This window comes from Anguilla anguilla, chromosome 14, assembly GCF_013347855.1.
Source record: "Anguilla anguilla isolate fAngAng1 chromosome 14, fAngAng1.pri, whole genome shotgun sequence".
Taxonomy (NCBI): domain Eukaryota; kingdom Metazoa; phylum Chordata; class Actinopteri; order Anguilliformes; family Anguillidae; genus Anguilla; species Anguilla anguilla.
The window spans coordinates 30633055-30651936 of NC_049214.1; the positions used below are offsets into that span (position 1 = coordinate 30633055).

An 18882-nucleotide genomic window follows, 5' to 3' on the forward strand; every position below is an offset into this window, starting at 1 on the left:
TTTTTTTTTTTTTTGCTGACTGTCCCTCGGTTCAGCGGCTGCACAACCCGGCCGACGCTTCTCGCTGCCACCACATCCTGACACAATGGTCTTTTTGTTGTGCTCGTGCGTTTCTATTTTCTGAGCCCGTGTGAAAAGGCCACCCCTACTCCTCGTTACCGAGTTCAAAAGGATTACTGTCCGAGGGAGGACTTTCTTTTCTCTCTTAAAAAAAAACAAAAAAACTGCTAAATGTAAGACAATAGATGAAAACCTGTATACACTGGCATTTATGCGACACAGCACTATAATATTCATGAGAGTACATTTACTACCACTCCTATATACCCTTGTTTCAGTAGTAATAAATGATAAATACTTGTGAATTTCATTATGTTTTCAATATGTTGTGCATCACACAGTGATGTCATTATCCCATGCTAGACTTTTCCAATTCCATCAACAAAGCTCACGTTGATTGACCTTTATCGTGGAAGGGTGGTGTGTATTCTTCCTACAGAATTTCTGACACCGGTAGACTCCACAGCACAGCACACAGGCTGCACTGTAGTGGCCCAACACCCTGTCAAGGGATTTTTACTTTTTATTTCCGTTACCCTTGTTTTTGTCCACCACCTGTAATGTCCTGTTCTGCATCCTGTTTCAAGTCTCTTCTCGTTCAGAATCTGCACTTTCTCCACCTCCAGTTCCTACATCCCTCTTCTTCAACAAGTCTATTCAGACTGTTTGACGTAAAGTAAAAAATGTAATTTTATTTCTGTCAAAAAACAAGCCTGAACGGCTCAAAGCTTCTTGTTTTGGTTCTATTTTCCACACTCAGGAGCAGTACATCCTGATTTGGCTCAAGTTTGTCACATCGCTTGGTCACAGTCTGTAGACGTACTCAAAATGTTTCCCCTTGCACCAAGCCTGCGTCTAACATAGATTCCAGACAGACATTTTAGCTACATCTTGATAACCTTTTCAATGACAGCAGTGGACTGTTGTGTCCTCATAAAATGATTTATTGTGGCTTAATCTACAAGTGAATCGTCACTGGTGCAGAGTAAGTGGCAAAAACAATAACCATTGTATAGATTCAGAAGCGATTCGGCCCACCTCTGTTCTAGATTTGGCCATAGCTGAATCATTGCCCACTCATTCTGAAGGCTTGCGGTTGGTTGAATCTTTGGGCTCTTTTTGATTTGATAATTATATTTTACATTCCTCCCCACACCCCATCCAAACATCATTCCACCCATCCACACCCCCACCCTCACAATAACTCATTCCAAGCATTTGAGTACAGTTTTATTTTATAAAACACATTTTGATGGCAACACTGCTTTGAAAATTACCCCAGTCACAGCAAAGTTTAATCATGGATTCCAAATGTGTTCCTGCAACTGAAAGACTGGGTCACTCTTGTATGTGTGGGAAGCTGACCTATGAAAGTCCACAGAGGTTGTGTGTACGGAGAGAAGCAAAGCAGAATAAAAACTTCACTGGTTGTTCTGTATGGGTCGTCACACAACACTGAACTGATGGCCACATGGCCAAATAAATCCGTGCCACTTCTCTCTCCACTGCTGACGATCACCCTCTTCTGATAGGTCTACGAGCCTCATGTGATGCAACTTGACCAATCACAGACAGACGCATCAGGGGCAACGTGAAAAGACGCACACATTCACTTAACTTCATGACGGGACGGCAAAATGTCATTGAACATTTTACACGTTTATGAGGGAATCACAGGGTCACATTATGCTCGTTTAAATGCTGGGGTTAGCTACACGCACACGAAAGGTCAAGAGCGTGACCTCTGCGTTACCACAGACGTCAAAACCCAGAGGTCACCTCCAGACCATCTCCGATATCACCAAAGTTCCACGGCACTTAAACTAAAAATCAGCCCTTTAACCTTGTAGTGTGTGCCTCATTAGATCTTTTTAATCAAGTCCAGTCACTCTTTGTTCCTTACGAGCTGCGTGCCAGCATTAATTCGCTAAGAGCGCAAGCGAAGGGTCGGCACAGAAGGTTCCACCTCTAGAGGGCAGAAGACCGCCTGGCTGAGACAAGAACCAAACACCACAGCTCGGCTTTCGGACTCGGAAGACGGAAAAAGGCGCAGAGCCCTGGACATGAACGGACGAGGCGGGGAGGAGCTGCAGAACATATCACACTGTGGCTACATAAAATACAAAATGGCACCTTTACACCACTATAATTTCCTCCCCCATAGTTGTGAGCAAAATGAATCTCAGTGGTGGCCAACCTGTGAATGCATGGGGGTCTGATTCCAGGCCCATGGTCACTATAAAACACTTGCAGCAAATGAAAGAAAAAGTGCTTTGGAAAAAAAAATGTATATGACATGGAAATATTTAAGCCAATCATTGAAAAGATAACCAAAACATCAACAGTTCACATAGGAAACCTTTCAATTAAATTTCCAAATATTTTCACTACTGAGCTTTACTTTTAGGGTCACCAATTGCCAACCACTGAAATAACCTCTGTTCTGAAGTGTGGTACACCAGATATGTTATTAATCGACAGAAAAAAAAGGAACACGAATGAAGAACCAATAAAAAAGAAAACTGTAGTAATGTTGGTGCTGTAGTTAGCCAATGGGGAGGACAATCACATCTGACTTCACTGTTAAAAAAAAAAAAGGCAGAAAAAAATACATTTTTTTCCCAAATTTCTTTTGTGGGTGTGGCCAATCAAAGCCATTTTCACACCAGTTCACTAGGAAAAGTGTTCCACATGACCAAACAGTCAGTCTACCAGTCTTAACAACAGCCCTCCGGTCAGCTAGAGGGCGCTGTTGTGGACGAGAAGCCACCATTCTGAAAATTCTGCCTGACACCCATTCTCTCACAGTCTCTATTGCACTAGAGAGGCAGGCTGCATTAACAACACAAACCTAATGACTCACTGTTGTTTTCTTTCTTAACAATCCACACATTAACACTTAAAGACTTTCAGGAGTATCTTTCAGAATGTTCTAAGTAGAAGATTAATTGCTAATTGATTTTAATATATGGTGGAAGTGCCTTAATGTGTACCTTAACATACTTTTAAAATGAATTATTAATCGAGAGATCTATATTAATGAGTTAAGCTGTGTGCACTGGGTGGTCCTGCTGTCTTGGTAATTATGTGTGTGCCTGTGCCTCGTCATGTTTGTAATTGACAGTTTGTGCGTGTGTGTGTGTGTGTGTGTGTGTGTGTGTGTGTGTGTCTTGTCAAAATTCTACATCTCGAAACAAAACTTTTTTTTTTTTTTAACGCGGATCTTCTTTTCATCGAGTATGCTGTCCATTCCAGTGCAGAAACCAAAGGTGCAGTAGTTACACTTTTCCTTAACGTTAACATTACTTAAATGAACCATGTTTTTAGTTCAGTTAATGCAGTTCCTAAAACAGAAAGCACAGAGAAGAACCTCAAATAAACAACAAAAAACACGGCGGAGTCCTCCCGCAGGATAAGACAGACAGCGAAAGGAGAGTCCAGCGGTAACGGCGCGGGCCACAGACGCAGAAAGGGCACTTTGTCGAGTCTTCTGTGGCGGGACTGCGGGACGGGCGGGGTCTGTGCGTGCGCTGCACTGGCGGTCCTGGGGGGTCCCGGGCTCGCAGCGTTCGACGGCAGCTTTGTAGCGGGGAGAGAGAGCGCTTGTCCCCAACACACCGAGCCTGGCGTGCCTCCTCCCAGCCCCCAAACCCGGCCCCGCCCCTCCTGTGCAGTGTCCACGGCGACGGCCGCAGGCTCGGTCCGTTCGGACCCCATGAAAACGCCGAAAAGCGTCCTCTTCACAGCGTTCCCCTGGTGGCTTTTCTCTTTTTTGTCTTTCTTTTCCCGTTTGTGTCCACACCAGTCTTTACTCTGCAAAATGGACAAAAGGCCAACCAGGGGTCGGCTCGTCTCTGTCGTGTCCGCACACCTCTCTTTTGTCAACAAAAAAGTTTGTGATTCTTGTATTTTGCTTTCTCCACAACGTTTTCCATGAGCTCAGCTCTCTCACTCCATTTTTCTCATTCACAGACTCATTCTCTCTCTCTCCCTTTCTCATTCTCTCACACACACACACACTCCATCTCTTTCTCTTTTTCATTCACACTCTCTCTTTCTCTTTCTCATTCTCATTCACATACACACACACACACACTCTCTCTCTCTCTCTCTCAGGTAGCAGTAACAGGTAGCAGAGTCAGTGAGTGCCGGGCACAGAGGATCATGGGTAAGCCCGCCCAGGCGTGTGTCTGTGGGAAGGGGTGGTCGGGGCGGCGGGGCGGGTCGGGGCGGCGGCGGGCCGGGGGCGGGGCCGGGGCGGGCCTCAGCTGGCCGCTGCTCGGGCCATCAGGTCCTCCAGCGCCTTGTCCTGGTCGTTGTTGTGCTCCAGCAGCACCTCCTTAATGGCGTCCCTCTCAAAACCCATCTCACCAAACCGAGACATGAGCTGCAGGAACTCCAGCGCCTGGGAGGGGGAGGGGAGGGGAGGGAGAGAGAGAGGAAGAGAGAGAGAGGGGGAGGTGGAGAGGTGGATTTAAAGCATTGCAAATAAAGCTGTAATTCGCTTACAATTATTAAATTCACAAATTAATATCTGGTGGACATGGGGTCTCACTGGCCAAATTGGTCAAGCATAGTTTGATTCCAAATTTGAGTATTTGCTTAAATCTGTCATTCTGGGAATCAAAGCAACAAGCCCAGGCCCAGGCCCAGGCCCAGGCCCAGTTCCCCAACTGCCATCTCTGTCTAAGTGGCGCCAAACGGTCCCCATGACGACTGGCATCTCCATGGTAAAGATGAGCACCTACGACCTGCACTGACCTTCTCTTCTGAGCACTGGTACATCTCCAGGCACTCCTCCACCGCACTGGCATCGAACCCTCTCTCACACAGCCGTGCGTGCACAAACAGGTAATCCAGCACCTGGAAATATACCAAAACAGAACAAAAAAGCTAAAAATCACAACTTTAATCACAGCTCTTCAACAGGACTGACATGCCTGAATTAATTTCGTTACACATCACATAGCTAATACAGAGGAAAGGAGAGAGAGAATGAAAGTGAGAGAGAGAGACAAAGAGGTACAGAGAGTAAGAGCGCATGAGAGAAAGAGATAAAGAGAGAGAGGTACAGGGACAGAGAGAGAGAGGGGTACAGATAAAGACAGAGAGAGAGAGAGATACAGAGAGAGGGGTACAGATGAAGAGAGAGAGGGGTACAGGGACAGAGAGGGGTACAGAAAAAGAAAGAGAGGTACAGAGAGAGGGGTAGAGAGACAGAGAGAGAGAGAGGTACAGAGACAGAGAGAGAGAGAGCGGTACAGGGACAGAGAAAGGTAGAGAGAGAGAGAGTGAGAGGTACAGATAAAGAGAGAGAGAGAGAGAGATCCTCAAATCCTGACCAAGTACAGGCTCAGTGACCACACCTTAGCAATTGAAAAAGGAAGGCACAAAAAAACATGGCTACCCAAAGAAGAACGTATATGTGGTCACTGCAAGACAGGAGAGGTAGAGACAGAGATGCACTTCCTGTTATATTGTGAAAAATATTCACAGATAAGGGAAACATATTTTAATAAGATACAAAACTCAACATTCCTAAACAAATTTCCCTCCCTAAAAAATGACGAAAAGCTGCGAGTTTTATTAGGAGAAGGAGCGACAGCCTCACTCGCAGCTAGATACGTTTTTGCCTGTCACAGCCTGAGGGACAGTGGGTGAGCATCCGGCAAACATATGTATGTGTGTATGTATATATACATATGTGTTTGTATGTATATGTGTGCGTATGTATATGTGTGTGTGTATGTGTGTGTGTGTATGTATGTATGTATGTACATATATGTATATATATATATGTATATATATATGAATGTGTGTGTATGTGTACATGTATATAATATAATTAATTCAATTCAGTTAACTTAATAGATAAGTATTATGTTCCTATCATTTATGCTGTTATCGTTGTTGCTGCCTGTCTTCTTTTTTCCTTTTGATTATATATTCTTACTGTAGTTGATTGCTGTTGTCACTACGCTTTGGCAATATGTATTTTTAAATATGTCATGCCAATAAAGCATTTGAATTTGAATTTGAATTTGAGAGAGGTACAGGGACAGAGAGAGGTAGAAGAGAGGGTAGAGAGAGAGAGCGAGAGGTACAGATAAAGAGAGAGAGAGGTACAGATAAAGAGAGAGAGAGAGAGGTACAGATAAAGAGAGAGAGAGAGAGGTACAGGGACAGAGAGAGGTAGAAGAGAGGGTAGAGAGAGAGAGCGAGAGGTACAGATAAAGAGAGAGAGAGGTACAGATAAAGAGAGAAAGAAAGAGGCACAGATAAAGAGAGAGAGAGAGGTACAGGGACAGAGAGAGAGAGAGGTACAGGGACAGAGAGAAAGAGAGAGAGAGGTACAGGGACAGAGAGAGAGAGAGAGAGAGGTACAGGGACAGAGAAAGGTAGAGAGAGAGAGAGAGAGGTACAGATAAAGAGAGAGAGAGAGGTACAGATAAAGAGAGAGAGAGAGGTACAGGGACAGAGAGAGAGAGAGAGAGAGGTACAGGGACAGAGAGAGAGAGAGAGGTACAGAGACAGAGAAAGGTAGAGAGAGAGAGAGAGAGGTACAGATAAAGAGAGAGAGAGAGGTACAGGGACAGAGAGAGGTAGAAGAGAGGGTAGAGAGAGAGAGGGGGGGGCAGGCGAGCGGTACGGTACCTGCTCCACGTTCTGGCCCTGTCTCTGCATGGCCTTCATCACCCCCTCGTAGGAGTAGCCCATGCCCACGATGGTCTCCACACACTGCCTCTCGCTCGGTGACAGGCTGAACAGGGCCCCGCACTGCCCCGGCCCACCACCGGGGGGCGACACCACGCCGGCCGCTGGGACCAAACCAGGCTGTGGGGAGGAGTGTTTGTGACATCACGTCAAACGGAGAGCAGACGGGTAAAGACTCACAGCAACAGGAAAAAGATACACCCCATTTCAATAATCACCGATGAAATTATGTACAGGTATAAAATAAGAGCATGCTTTTCAAAAAAGAAATACTGCCTGAGTAACATGAGTAACCACTCCAACAAACGACTCAAATTAAAACTGGTGTCATTTGGCATGACATGCAAGGTTCTGAATGAGCTGCTGCTCTGAAGGGTTTGTATCTGAGGTTCTCCTGTACACAACACAACACAACGCGACAAGAAAATCACCCAATCCTAGCGCCCCCACCTCTTTGGGTGTCCCGTTGTGCGGGTCCTGGGAGCGTCCCACGTCGTTCTTGACCCCCGCCGAGGAGAGGGGGCCGCCGTTGGGGAGGCTGCGCGGCGGGGCGGGGTCCCCGGGGTCGGACAGTTTGGGGAAGGTGAGAGAGCGGATGTTACAGGGGCGGTCATTCTCCAGCTGCCCCAGGCCCCCGCCCCCGTGCCCGTCCAGGTCCAGAAGAGCCACCAGCCCGTTGGGTTTGTGGAAGAGGGCGGGCTTGGGGGCGGGGGCGGGGGCAGGGGCGGGGTTAGGGGCCGGGGCCGGGGCAGGGGGCGGGGTGGAGCTCCGCGACCGCGGGGCGGGGTCCGGGGGCGTGGCCGACTGCACCTGCAGGATGCTCCTCAGCTCCTCCCTGTCGTCCAGGGTCTTGAGCTCCAGCTTGTCGAAGGGGTCCTCCTCGCGCTCGAAGTCCGCCAGGTTGAGGCTCTGCGGGGGCGGGGGCGGGGGGCTGGGGTGGCGCACGGGCCCCAGGCTGGGGGCCGGCAGGGGGGTCAGGATGGCGTTATGCCTCAGGCCCGCAAGGACCGGGTTGAGGGCCGGAGGGAGCAGGTCCTGCTCGTCGGGGGTGTGGCCCTCGGGCCTTCCGTCGCTATCCTGCGAGGCGGCCGCCGTCTCCTGGGCCTCCTGCTCAGCGAGGGCCGCCTCCGCCCTCAGACGCGCCCGCTCCTGCGCCGCCCGCGCGTCCGCAAGCTCCTCCCCCCAGCGCACGCTCCGCCGCTCCAGAGAGAAGTCATACTGCCCGCGAGACGGAGGGAGAGAGAGAACACCAGCTATAACAAACCAGCAACAAGAGCATCAGCTATAATACAACAGACCAGCAACAAGAGCATCAGCTATAATACAACAGACCAGCAACAAGAGCATCAGCTATAATACAACAGACCAGCAACAAGAACATCAGCTATAATACAACAGACCAGCAACAAGAGCATCAGCTATAATACAACAGACCAGCAACAAGAGCATCAGCTGTAACAGACCAGCAACAAGAGCATCAGCTATAATACAACAAACCAGCAACAAGAGCATCAGCTATAATACAACAAACCAGCAACAAGAGCATCAGCTATAATACAACAGACCAGCAACAAGAGCATCAGCTATAATACAACAGACCAGCAACAAGAACATCAGCTATAATACAACAGACCAGCAACAAGAACATCAGCTATAATACAACAAACCAGCAACAAGAGCATCAGCTATAATACAACAGACCAGCAACAAGAGCATCAGCTATAATATAACATGTGGGGAACAGCGGACTCTTGTCATGGGAGAGGCAGAAGCAGGCAGATGTGCGCTTTATTCAAAGAGACGGCAGGGCAGTTACAGTACGACCACACTGACGCAGTCAGAGTCAGAACATTCAGTTACCTTCAGCCCCCCCCCCCACCCCCCCACCCCACCCCCCCCCGAGGGAGCAGACTGAGCTTTTCCAAAATTGACAAATATGCTTTAGGCCTTTGTGCTCAAATCTGAACCTCTAGCCTACATATTTATCTTAAATTGCCTTCTGTTGCATTTTGTTTCACACAAACAGCCATGTACTGCGATACCAATACTGTGATACTGTGTCGTTTTCATCCTCGGTCGAGTTGCTAGGGGAACTGGGTCCACGTGCGCTCCACGTGTTGATAAATGCATAGCGGATTTTTTCCCCCAGGGGACCACTTACTCGCAATTCCGCCACAATCAGAGGTAATTCTGCTGTGTGAAGAGAATCACTGTCAATCAGCATCAAATCTAACCCCTGCCACGCTCAGCCTGGTCACTTCGGTGTTCAGTCAGGATGATACACAAAGCACGTGCAGTACCAGACACACAAGCTCATACAGCTTATTAAACTCGCCTCTCAGTCTAATGGGCCAAGTTATTCACTAGTATAAAAATACAACGGCTTCAGACAGCCAGTGTAGAACGTGCTGGTTAACTAGCAATATAACCATCATCTACAGTAACCAGAGAAAATTACTGCGAGATACGCTTGACAGACATGAGTCATAGCTGCAAACTACACAAGAATCCTTGGTGGAAATTCTTTACTGTGGCCTGAGACAGGAGACCATCGGCAAAATAGTTGAGTTGACGCAGTGTTGAGGCGACGCAGTGTTCAGGTGAGACAGTGTTCAGGCCATGCAGTGTTGAGCTGATGCAGCGCTGAAGCAATGCAATGTTGAGGCTATGCAGTGTTCAGGTGACGCAGTGTTGAGGCTACGCAGAGTGGAGGCTATGCAGTGGTCAGGCTATGCAGTGTTGAGGCTACGCAGTGTGGGGCTACGCAGTGGTCAGGCTATGCAGTGTTGAGGCTACACAGTGTTGAGGCTACGCAGAGTGGAGGCTATGCAGTGGTCAGGCTATGCAGTGTTGAGGCTACGCAGTGTGGGGCTACGCAGTGGTCAGGCTATGCAGTGTTGAGGCTACACAGTGTTGAGGCTACGCAGTGTGGAGGCTATGCAGTGGTCAGGCTATGCAGTGTTGAGGTGACGCAGTGTTGAGGCTACACAGTGTTGAGGCCTGTGTGAGCCTGTTGGTTCACCTGGATGTGTTCACCTCGTTAGGGACTCACCTGAACTTCAGCAAGCAGCGCTCCACAGTCCTGGAGACAGAATCCAATCGGCAGCCCCACTTTGGCTGGACACCTGAACTTGTCGTTGAGCTTGAAGGGAACTTCTTCCAGGTAACTGAGGGGCCCTAGAGGTGTGGGGAATGTAACATTAAAAACACAGAATATTATAAGTCCAACTATGTAACTAATATGATGGTGAATGAACAAATGTGCATGTACATAAACTTGTGTCTGTATTTAATAGCATAAATTTAAACTGATCTTCCTATCATTCCCCATCTTGAATATGTTCATTGACATTTAATAAACCATTCCATCAAGTATAAATCAAAACCACCATAAAACAGATTTTTTATTAGCAGTGAAGGTCAGAACTCCATGCACAGACAGCAGTGTGAAGGTCAAAACTACATGCACAGAGAGCAGTGAAGATCAGAACTACATGCACAGACAGCAGTGAATATCAGAACTACATGCACAGACAACAGTGAAGATCAGAACTACATGCACAGACAGCAGTGAGGATCAGAACTACATACACAGACAGCAGTGAAGGTCAGAAATACATGCACAGACAGAAGTGAAGATCAGAGCTACATGCACAGACAGGCTCACCGGTGTTCTGGAAATCAGATCCAGACTTCCTTGCAGCCATTGAGAGTCTGGGAAAAAAAAAAAAAACACAGAAACTGAGAGGAGAGCACAAGACTGATCTGTCACATGTTGGCACTCACACAGGAAAAGCAGGGTTTCCGTTTGCTGGGATGGTGGCATCGGTTTGCGCACCAGCGACCCGTGTTGGCCGACTGGGTGCCTGCACTTCTGCCTGTTAAGCTGCATAAGAAATGCTCACGATCATGTAGCACTGACCAAACAGTGAGAACCTAAATGTACATATTTTTACTGCACTACACGCATTACTGTACACATAGCCATATTCAAAAGGATACCAAAGAGGCCCTTCCTTAGTGCTTTACACCCTGTCACACCCTTCATGTGACTACATTACCTGCCCAGCCCACACCTGTCCTTGTCCTCACTAGGTGCATACTCACTGCAGTGATGATGTGTGAAAAGAATGCCATCCTGTCAGTGTTTTAATGATACTCGTGATGACACACTTCCACTGCATGGGTATCAGAGAAAGCGGGTACAAGTGCTGCTACCTGATTGGGCGCATGTGCTGTCCAACCCACCAATCATGATTCAGCATATAGCTCTAACCTTGTGTTCAATCATATCTTGGGACTTATGCTGGCCTCTCACTCTGGTCAACCTCGGACTGGACAGTTCTGCTATGTTCTGGGCGTGATTTTTTATATCTGAATGTGGAAATGCTGGTTGTGTCACCTGCACCCATGCAGCTCTGTTAAACTATGAGCTAAACCCCTCCATGAGTGAGTCAATCAATCAATCACTCACTGACTCACTCACTCACTCACTCACACTCACAGATCAGACCACCCTCCACATACACAGATCAGGCATTATATGTGAGTCTGACCCAGTCTGACCAGGGACTCAAAAGACACAAAATGCATGTGTACACCAACACATATCACCTGATAATGCAGCCAAACACCTAATTAATATGAAAAATCTCGCAAAAGATACAAAAGAGTAAAAAAAAAAAAAATCACCTGTCTGCCATAATGGAAAGAGCTTAAGACTTGGGCCAATGAAAAGCATTTCATGTGTAGTGCAAGGCTAGGCTATGTGAACGATCGAGAAACACTGAACCTGTATGAAAACCGTTTCCCCCCCCCATCCATAAGTGGGTTAGCCGGGCAGGGTCATAGCGAAGCAGCTCAGACATATCAGCGCGTGCCTGACAAATGCGCTGAATGAAAGATTAAGTTCATTCAGTGGAAATGTTATTGTAGAGAATGTACTGGGTGGCATATCTGATATGGTCTTGCAACTGTTTACACACATCTAGGGCCAGTGACTAACAAAGTGTGACGTGACGCATCAGCCAATGCTGTTACGAGTGATGCAACGAAGAAAAACAGGAAGACAAAATAAAACAGAAAAAAACACCAGCCATTCTACTACTGCGGCTCCAGTGAAGAAGGAAGCAAACGCACGTCCGGTCCAACCCGTTTGGTTATTAGCTCTGACAGACCCCACCTTACTAATTCAGCTGCCCTTCAGCCTCTTATTACACCAGGTCGGCCAGCGGAGGAAGGGCTCCCCCTCTATAGCCAGGTTCCTCCCAAGATTCCTTCCCATTGGAGATCACTTTTTTTTGCCACTGTTTGAGTGTTTCTTCCCACTGGAGAGTTATTTTTTTTTAAATAATAAAATTTTTCTTTACCTCGCATGCTTGTTTTTGGGAGTTCAGACCAGGTTTATGCCCAGTCTTCATTTTTGGTTTTCTCTGTAAAGCGTCTTTGTGACAGTGTTGTTGCAAAAAGCGTGATACTAATAAAGTTGAACTGCATTGCGTACCCTCTTCCTTCTGTGTTCAAGAAGGAGCTTTGTAATGAAGAGAGTGGAGTCAGAAGGACAAGAAAGATCCAGTGGAGGCAAAGATTCTATATCCTAACCACATACCCATCTCCTGTCTCCTTCTCCCCTCCCTGTTTCTCAACTACAGGAAGTAGTAGTCCGTTACAGGAAGTTTCTGGGGCAGTATTACTGTACTGAACACTAACTGCCACCGTTTGTTACGGATAGTGAAGTGCCATCACAAATACCTATAAAACACATCAAATTTGATGGTATGGGCATCGCCGGTTTATAGGCGAATAAACTCAAGCGCAGGTAACCAGTGGGAAGGTATATGATTCTGCCCCTTATGGCATAAGCCATAATACAAACACTTAGACAGAACTTGCCATGCTGAGAACATGGAGCTGACCATCTGGTTAGTGTGAGGAATCTGTGTTACAGGCAGCACAAGATTCTGTGATCAAACAGTGATGGTGGATCATATTAAGTTTCACTTCCTGATAGGTGAAGAATTCTTACCTCTTGGGAGGTAACAGAGCCAGTTATGATTCATCGGTGCTTAAATAGTTTAAGGCATTTAGCTTAGCAGCCATGTTCCAGTCTGTTGTCCCCATTAAATAAGGGAAAACAGTAGGTAAGAATGACAGGCCGTAGCTGAGAAAGGATAAGGAAGCACAAGTTGCACTTTGAACAGCGTCCCCAACCGCTGTCCATTTCAGATAACCCATTTTCATCTTGTAACATCTGTGACCGTAAGCAGCGAACAGTCCATGAGATACCCTTCTTCACGGGTTCTTAACCTCGGTCCTGGAGTGCCACGTTTCATGCTGGTGTTTGTTTTAACCGGATCCCAGAATTTTAACAAGTTGTTCAGTGACAGCAGTTCCAAGCCCAAAGGAAGTGTTCCAGACAAGGGGTTTTCCCAGCCTTTTCTGATCCAGGGGACCTCCAACACAATTTCAAATGGTTTATAATAATAAAAAATGAAGTTTGTATTTTTTTATATTTTACCAAATCTATATATAGTGACTGCATATTAAATCCGTTCAGGGACCCTCTACAGTACCTTAAAGACCCCCCTGTAGAAAAGCCAGGTTCAAGACAGAGTGCAGTCACTATTCAGTACCCTAATTAACCACCTTACTTTTCTGGGACAGTTCGGAGCGCGCCTGGGGAAAGGTCCACATTGTGAAATGTGGATCACATGTCGTTTGAAGAGATGAAACTGATACATCATATGGAGATAGTTTTTAATGTGACGTTACACATTCTTGTTGATTTTAGCAAAACCAGGTCGCCGTTCTTTCAATAATGAGTAGATCCACGTCATTCGTATTAGCTAGGTCTTCATCTCCGTCCCCAAGTAACTAGCTGGCTAACGTTAATGAGCCATTTCATCAGAATTTCCTGTCGCAATTACACAAGTGATTGAAGTTCAGTGGATTGAAGTATCGATAATATTTTAATTTCCCAACGGAGAAGAACAAGCAACAGTAATGACATGCAAACCCGCTGCTAGCTCTCAATGGTGAATACAACCCTGAACGTATTTTTGTCAACTAGTAACGTTAACCGTTAGACCTTATATGTCTGGCTAACTGTAGACATAAGCAATAACGTACAACAAGCCAGCTATAAACGCATGCTAGCGTGACAACAATAGTGCAGCTTGCAGACTAATTAGCGCTGGCTAAATGGTGGAGCATACCCTTGGAGGGTTCTCATATTCTAGCAGAGAGGAAAGGCAAACTATGGCTAATTTACTAGTTATATTAGCTCGCTAGATTGCATCATTTACCCTGATAAGTCTAGTTAGAGGTAGCCAACTCCATTCAGACAGCTGTCAGTTTGCTGGTTATAAAAGCGTACCGAAAAACAATACCCAGTCCTTTAGCTAACGCTACCGCTAATGAGCTAACTAGCATGCTTGCTGAGTTTATTAGCCCACTAGGAAGCTGATTTCAAATTCTTCATCTGCCTGTCACCAAGTTTATTTACATTGACAAATTAAACCAAAAGTTTGAGCAGGGAGCACTACTTTGCCCGACCTTTTCGTTACAAAAAAGGGGGCAAGTTGAGCATCCACCAGTATCAGCTATGGAATAGCTAGCTATTTAAACTGGGGTTATACTAGCAGCAAGCCACTATCTAATTTACATCCTTAAATTTAACGTACAGCAGGAAAGACCAGAATGATCATCTACGCGACCATGACTCCAGGCAAGCAAGCTATGATTAATCTAACTACTGAACACAACCTAACGGTAGACAATTCAATACGAGACAATACTTAATACTGATCCAATCATCCACCCACCAAAGACCAGCCCCCTCATCACCACGGCCTGTAGCACATTATTAGCATGATGCTAGCCGACTGGACTGGCTAGTTTACATAACACCGCACCGGGCAAAAACGCCACGGTAATATTCTAAGTCCACAGCCGTAGCCCAGGCCTGTAACGCCGCCGTGTGTTTTGCTTCTGATGCCCCCGCCCCTAAACCCCAACGTAAGATAACAGCGCTCCCACCTGTATCTTCTCCGTCTACCGTCTCTGAAAAGTCTTCTCAGGCCTCTCCACTATTACACCTTGCAGTCGAGGCTCTGTCGAAACAAGTTTTAATGAAACTGAAATCTATTTCCTGCTTCATTGCAGGACGCCATCTTGATTTGTCCGCTCCCTTCCTTTCGTTCCTGTTCTGGCGTCATGTTTTTTCATCAACGACAACAGAATTAGCCAATGGCCAGCCTTTCAGCTGACTCCACAGTCCCCACCCCCCACACATACTGTCAACCCACCTGCGTGGAGCACGAATGAGCCACTATCCAGAATAATATGATTCGTTTATGCGCCTCTATGTATTATGTATCGGTAATGTTTGCTTTGGGAGGGCACGGGTAACAACACTAGCTAGCAAGCTAGTTAATATGTCCATCACTTGTCTTCCCAGATATCGCCAATGCCTGCCTTAACTGTTAAGAGTCTACGACATAATATTTAACGGATCTGGTTGCAATTGTTAATTGCATCTGTTCCAGGAGCTCGTGATGGGGGGCTCTGCCCGTGATTTTCTGTATCCACTGTTTTAACATTGTGTAGGTAACTGAAGGAGAGGGGGAGCGATGACAGACAGGTGTACAACAGCTTAGGACCTCTTCAACCTGCTAACAATCCATTAGATCCCCAGTGCCACTAAGGGGGTGGCAAAATGCTTATTATTTGACTGATTTCATAATATTAGGATTTTGAATAAATAAAATGTATCCAGTAAATGTAAGCACAAGATTAGAGGACAAATGCCGTGTTACAGTTCACAAAATAAAACTAATGTCAAACAAACTGCAAGGCCTCCATTTAATTGCAAGGCTTCCAAAATCATGTCAAACGGTTCCACTACCCCAGCCAAAAACATGCCTTCTAAATAGAATGCACAGACCACCAGTACCCCCACTCCACCCCACGGTGGCTCTTCTGGGACGGCCTTCCAGTGCAGAAAACTGTGGGCCTCCTATGTTTCTCATTTACTCAGGCCTGGTCTAACCGTGGACCCAGTCCCATCTACTGCATTAACACCACACAGATTATCCAGATGTGCTGGTCAATGTGCACATCCTCTGGTCCTGACATGTGCTCTAATCACAGATCAAACAGATATTCAACTCTTAACAGGCTAAGTCTTGTCCCACCTACCTTAGAGGCCAAATTGTGCCAGTTTGATGCCTTTTCTAAAATTCATTAAATGGACGTGACCAAGTGAATGCTCTCTCCTGTAATAGAGCACTGGAAACTCCAACCAGAACGTCCTGCAGTTAAGAAGCTGAGAGAACCAAGGGAACACAAGAACTAAGTATCTGGTAACATTTCACTGAATAAAATGCAAAAAAGAAAACACGACAGCATCAGATATTTGTTATTGTTCCATATGCTATTTTTAAAGGGTACACTTTCAAAATTATGAAATATTCATGTCTGAGGGTTGAGAACAAATACACAAGTCTTACATGAAAGAGAAGATAGGCTTGAAACTAAAGTGTGTCATTTTTGTTAGGATGTGGCACTGTACTGGACAAGGAGTCCACTGGGGATCTAGTGTTGTATAGCGCCATCTAGTGACAATTGAGCAATATTACAATCAAAATGACAGGTCTTGCCAGGCTAGGTCTAAATTGACGTCAAGAGGTCTCCCAGCAGTGGTGACAACAAGCCTATTTTCAAATCGCTTCACAAAATCCATCCATAACTTTTACAATTATTCTGTCACACACAGATATAGTAAGATAAATATAAGCACACAGAACCGATACTTAACCCCAACTGCTGGCAACACAGGTACACTTAATACGGTTCTTACACTTTTTTTGACAGAATTTAATGTTCAGGCTTTGCTGTAAATGTAATTTCTAGATACGTCCATTGTCAGTAAAGATTACAGATTGTACCGATTTCACATTTCATAATCCAAATGGTTAACTTCTGAAGCATTCTCACCAGCTCCTGAGTGCAAATTTAACTGGGGAACATATATTCACATGAGCTTTTTTATGACAAAATCCAAATAACCTTCATCATCTTAAAAAAAAGGAGTTAGGGGGATGGATCTTCCTCAATCTCAAAGGGCAGACTAATATTTTATTCCAAAACTAAACCCCTTTCATGGGGAACTTTGTCACATTTTGGTGAATGCCATTAGTATGTTGTGTGAAAGAAGAGACTCTTGCATTCTGTGAAGCATTCATCCTTATTCTGCTTCATTGCAGCAGTTCAAACCGTGGGCATGATTTGCTGAAGTCAGTGGTTTCCATCCCTGTATCTGGAGATCTACCCTCCTATAAGTTTTTACTCCAGCCCTAACAAAGAACATCTTATTCAACAGCTAGAGATCTTGTTTAAATGAAACAAAAACTTACAGGATGGCAGATCTCCAGAAACAGGGTTGGTAAACCAATAAACTATGACAGTTTTTGGGTGTATAGGTTGCCAAGCAAACAGTGGCATAGGTTTTGTTCGAACATTGAAGCGGACACATCAATTTATGGTGGAAATGTCTTTATTTATGTAAAGGAAAACACAAAATTCAGTTTTTATTGGGGGGGGGGGGGGGGGGGGGGGGGGGGGCAAATGCATGTGTTCTAAATACTGAGGGGGATGTACCCCTGTGCCCCCCCCCCACCCCCCACCCCCCCTCAAATCTATGCCTATGCCAGCAAACCATGGTCTTCATTACTGGAAGTAAAGATGGCAATTCTAGATTATTCACATGCTTGTGAAAGGTGTTACTGTCCTCATGCAAGGGAAATCAGTCCTAGAGTTTGTTCTGTGACATACTGCAAGGAGGGGTCTTTGCATTCCTACCATGGTATGAGCTTTTGTATCGGAGTGAGAGACTTTGCACAAAAACACACAAAGCATTTAGCCACGAACTGTGCAAGGGGGACGCTGGAGTCAAGGTTTGCAAAAACATCAATCTTTTTATTAAAATAAATAAAATAAATCCACATCTCATATAGCGGTAACAATAGTTTTGCTTTTGTGTGAGGGAAAAAAATTGAAAGTCGATATGAAAAACTGAAACATTAAGATGGGTGCTGTTTCAAAAGAGATCTATTGATTTTCAAAAACACATCCCATGCATGCTGCTTAGGGGGAGGAGCAGATGGGCATGAGTCACTCAGGAGTGAAATTTGCACCTGGGGAGGATGTGATAGATGGGTGGGCATGGGGCCGAGTGCTTCCAGGTGAACTTCCTTGTTGTCAGCACACCTCACTACACTGAAGACTTCAGCTGGCCAGAATGAACAAGGGAACTACAGAGAGGAAATATTACACCTGCAAGTTAGGATGTTCAGCTCATCCATGGTGTCCTTCTGGAAAGAGAAATTCAAACTGTTTTCCTTAGATTGACTGAAATCATACACACAAAAACACACACACACACACACACACATGCACATGCACACACCCACACCCAAACACAAAGAAGTGAGAAACCTTTTAATGGAAAACTGGACCCGAGAGAGTATTTAATTATTGTCTTCACAATATTTCCATTCTTGCCCCCTGGAACACAAGCAGTGACAAGTAATCAATGCATCCTTACCTTGAGTCGTATCCCCATTTGTACGGACAGTACAAGAAATAGCAAGTAAAAACAAATAATACAAATGACAACCGACAGAAAGGGATCTCTCTGATCAGCAGTAGGCCAGCAATAAAATAAGACAAACTGTGCTGCCTGTAATTCAACGGGGAGGTATAATAGAAATAAAAAGCAAATTGCATTTTGTAAAGAGCGGTTACTGGCTACACAGTGACATGGCTATTTGCTACCAATACAGAAAGACGAGCAACATTTAACACAATCAATCTATACCAATACAACCATTTTGATTACATGGAATAGACGACAGGCTTAATTAATGTTTGTCCATAGTCTCCAATATCCATTGAGGTGTTGTGTTAATGATAAAATTCAATGTAATCCTATGATAATATGAAAATAAAAATCTGTATATCCATTTCATTGAATGTTTGTTACTTGCTTTGTGAATTCAGTGCCTGTTAACAATACTATTAATGTGGCACATTAGCTTTCTCGCCAAT

General features: G+C 45.5%; 1 protein-coding gene across 1 annotated transcript; it reads right to left on the reverse strand.

Moving 5' to 3' along the window:
• Positions 1-1274: 1274 nt before the first annotated feature.
• ubap1 (ubiquitin associated protein 1) lies at positions 1275-14992 on the reverse strand. Its single transcript, XM_035390810.1, has 7 exons — positions 14812-14992; positions 10442-10488; positions 9827-9951; positions 7225-7992; positions 6715-6894; positions 4822-4923; positions 1275-4465 (listed from the first exon to the last, which is right to left on the reverse strand). Exons 2-7 carry the CDS (start codon positions 10479-10481, stop codon positions 4325-4327), a joined length of 1356 nt encoding a protein of 451 aa, XP_035246701.1. The 5' UTR covers positions 10482-10488; positions 14812-14992; the 3' UTR covers positions 1275-4324.
• Positions 14993-18882: the final 3890 nt, after the last annotated feature.

What these genes read in the sequence shown, in the direction of transcription:
- ubap1 (XM_035390810.1), bottom strand. Translation starts at nt 10,481, where the DNA reads ATGGCTGCAAGGAAGTCTGGATCTGATTTCCAGAACACCG. An exon ending in AGGGCCAGAACGTGGAGCAG is followed by an intron (nt 4,924 to 6,714) that starts GTACCGTACCGC and finishes GTATATTTCCAG; the next exon opens with GTGCTGGATTACCTGTTTGT. An exon ending in ACCAGTGCTCAGAAGAGAAG is followed by an intron (nt 4,466 to 4,821) that starts GTCAGTGCAGGT and finishes TCCCCCTCCCAG; the next exon opens with GCGCTGGAGTTCCTGCAGCT.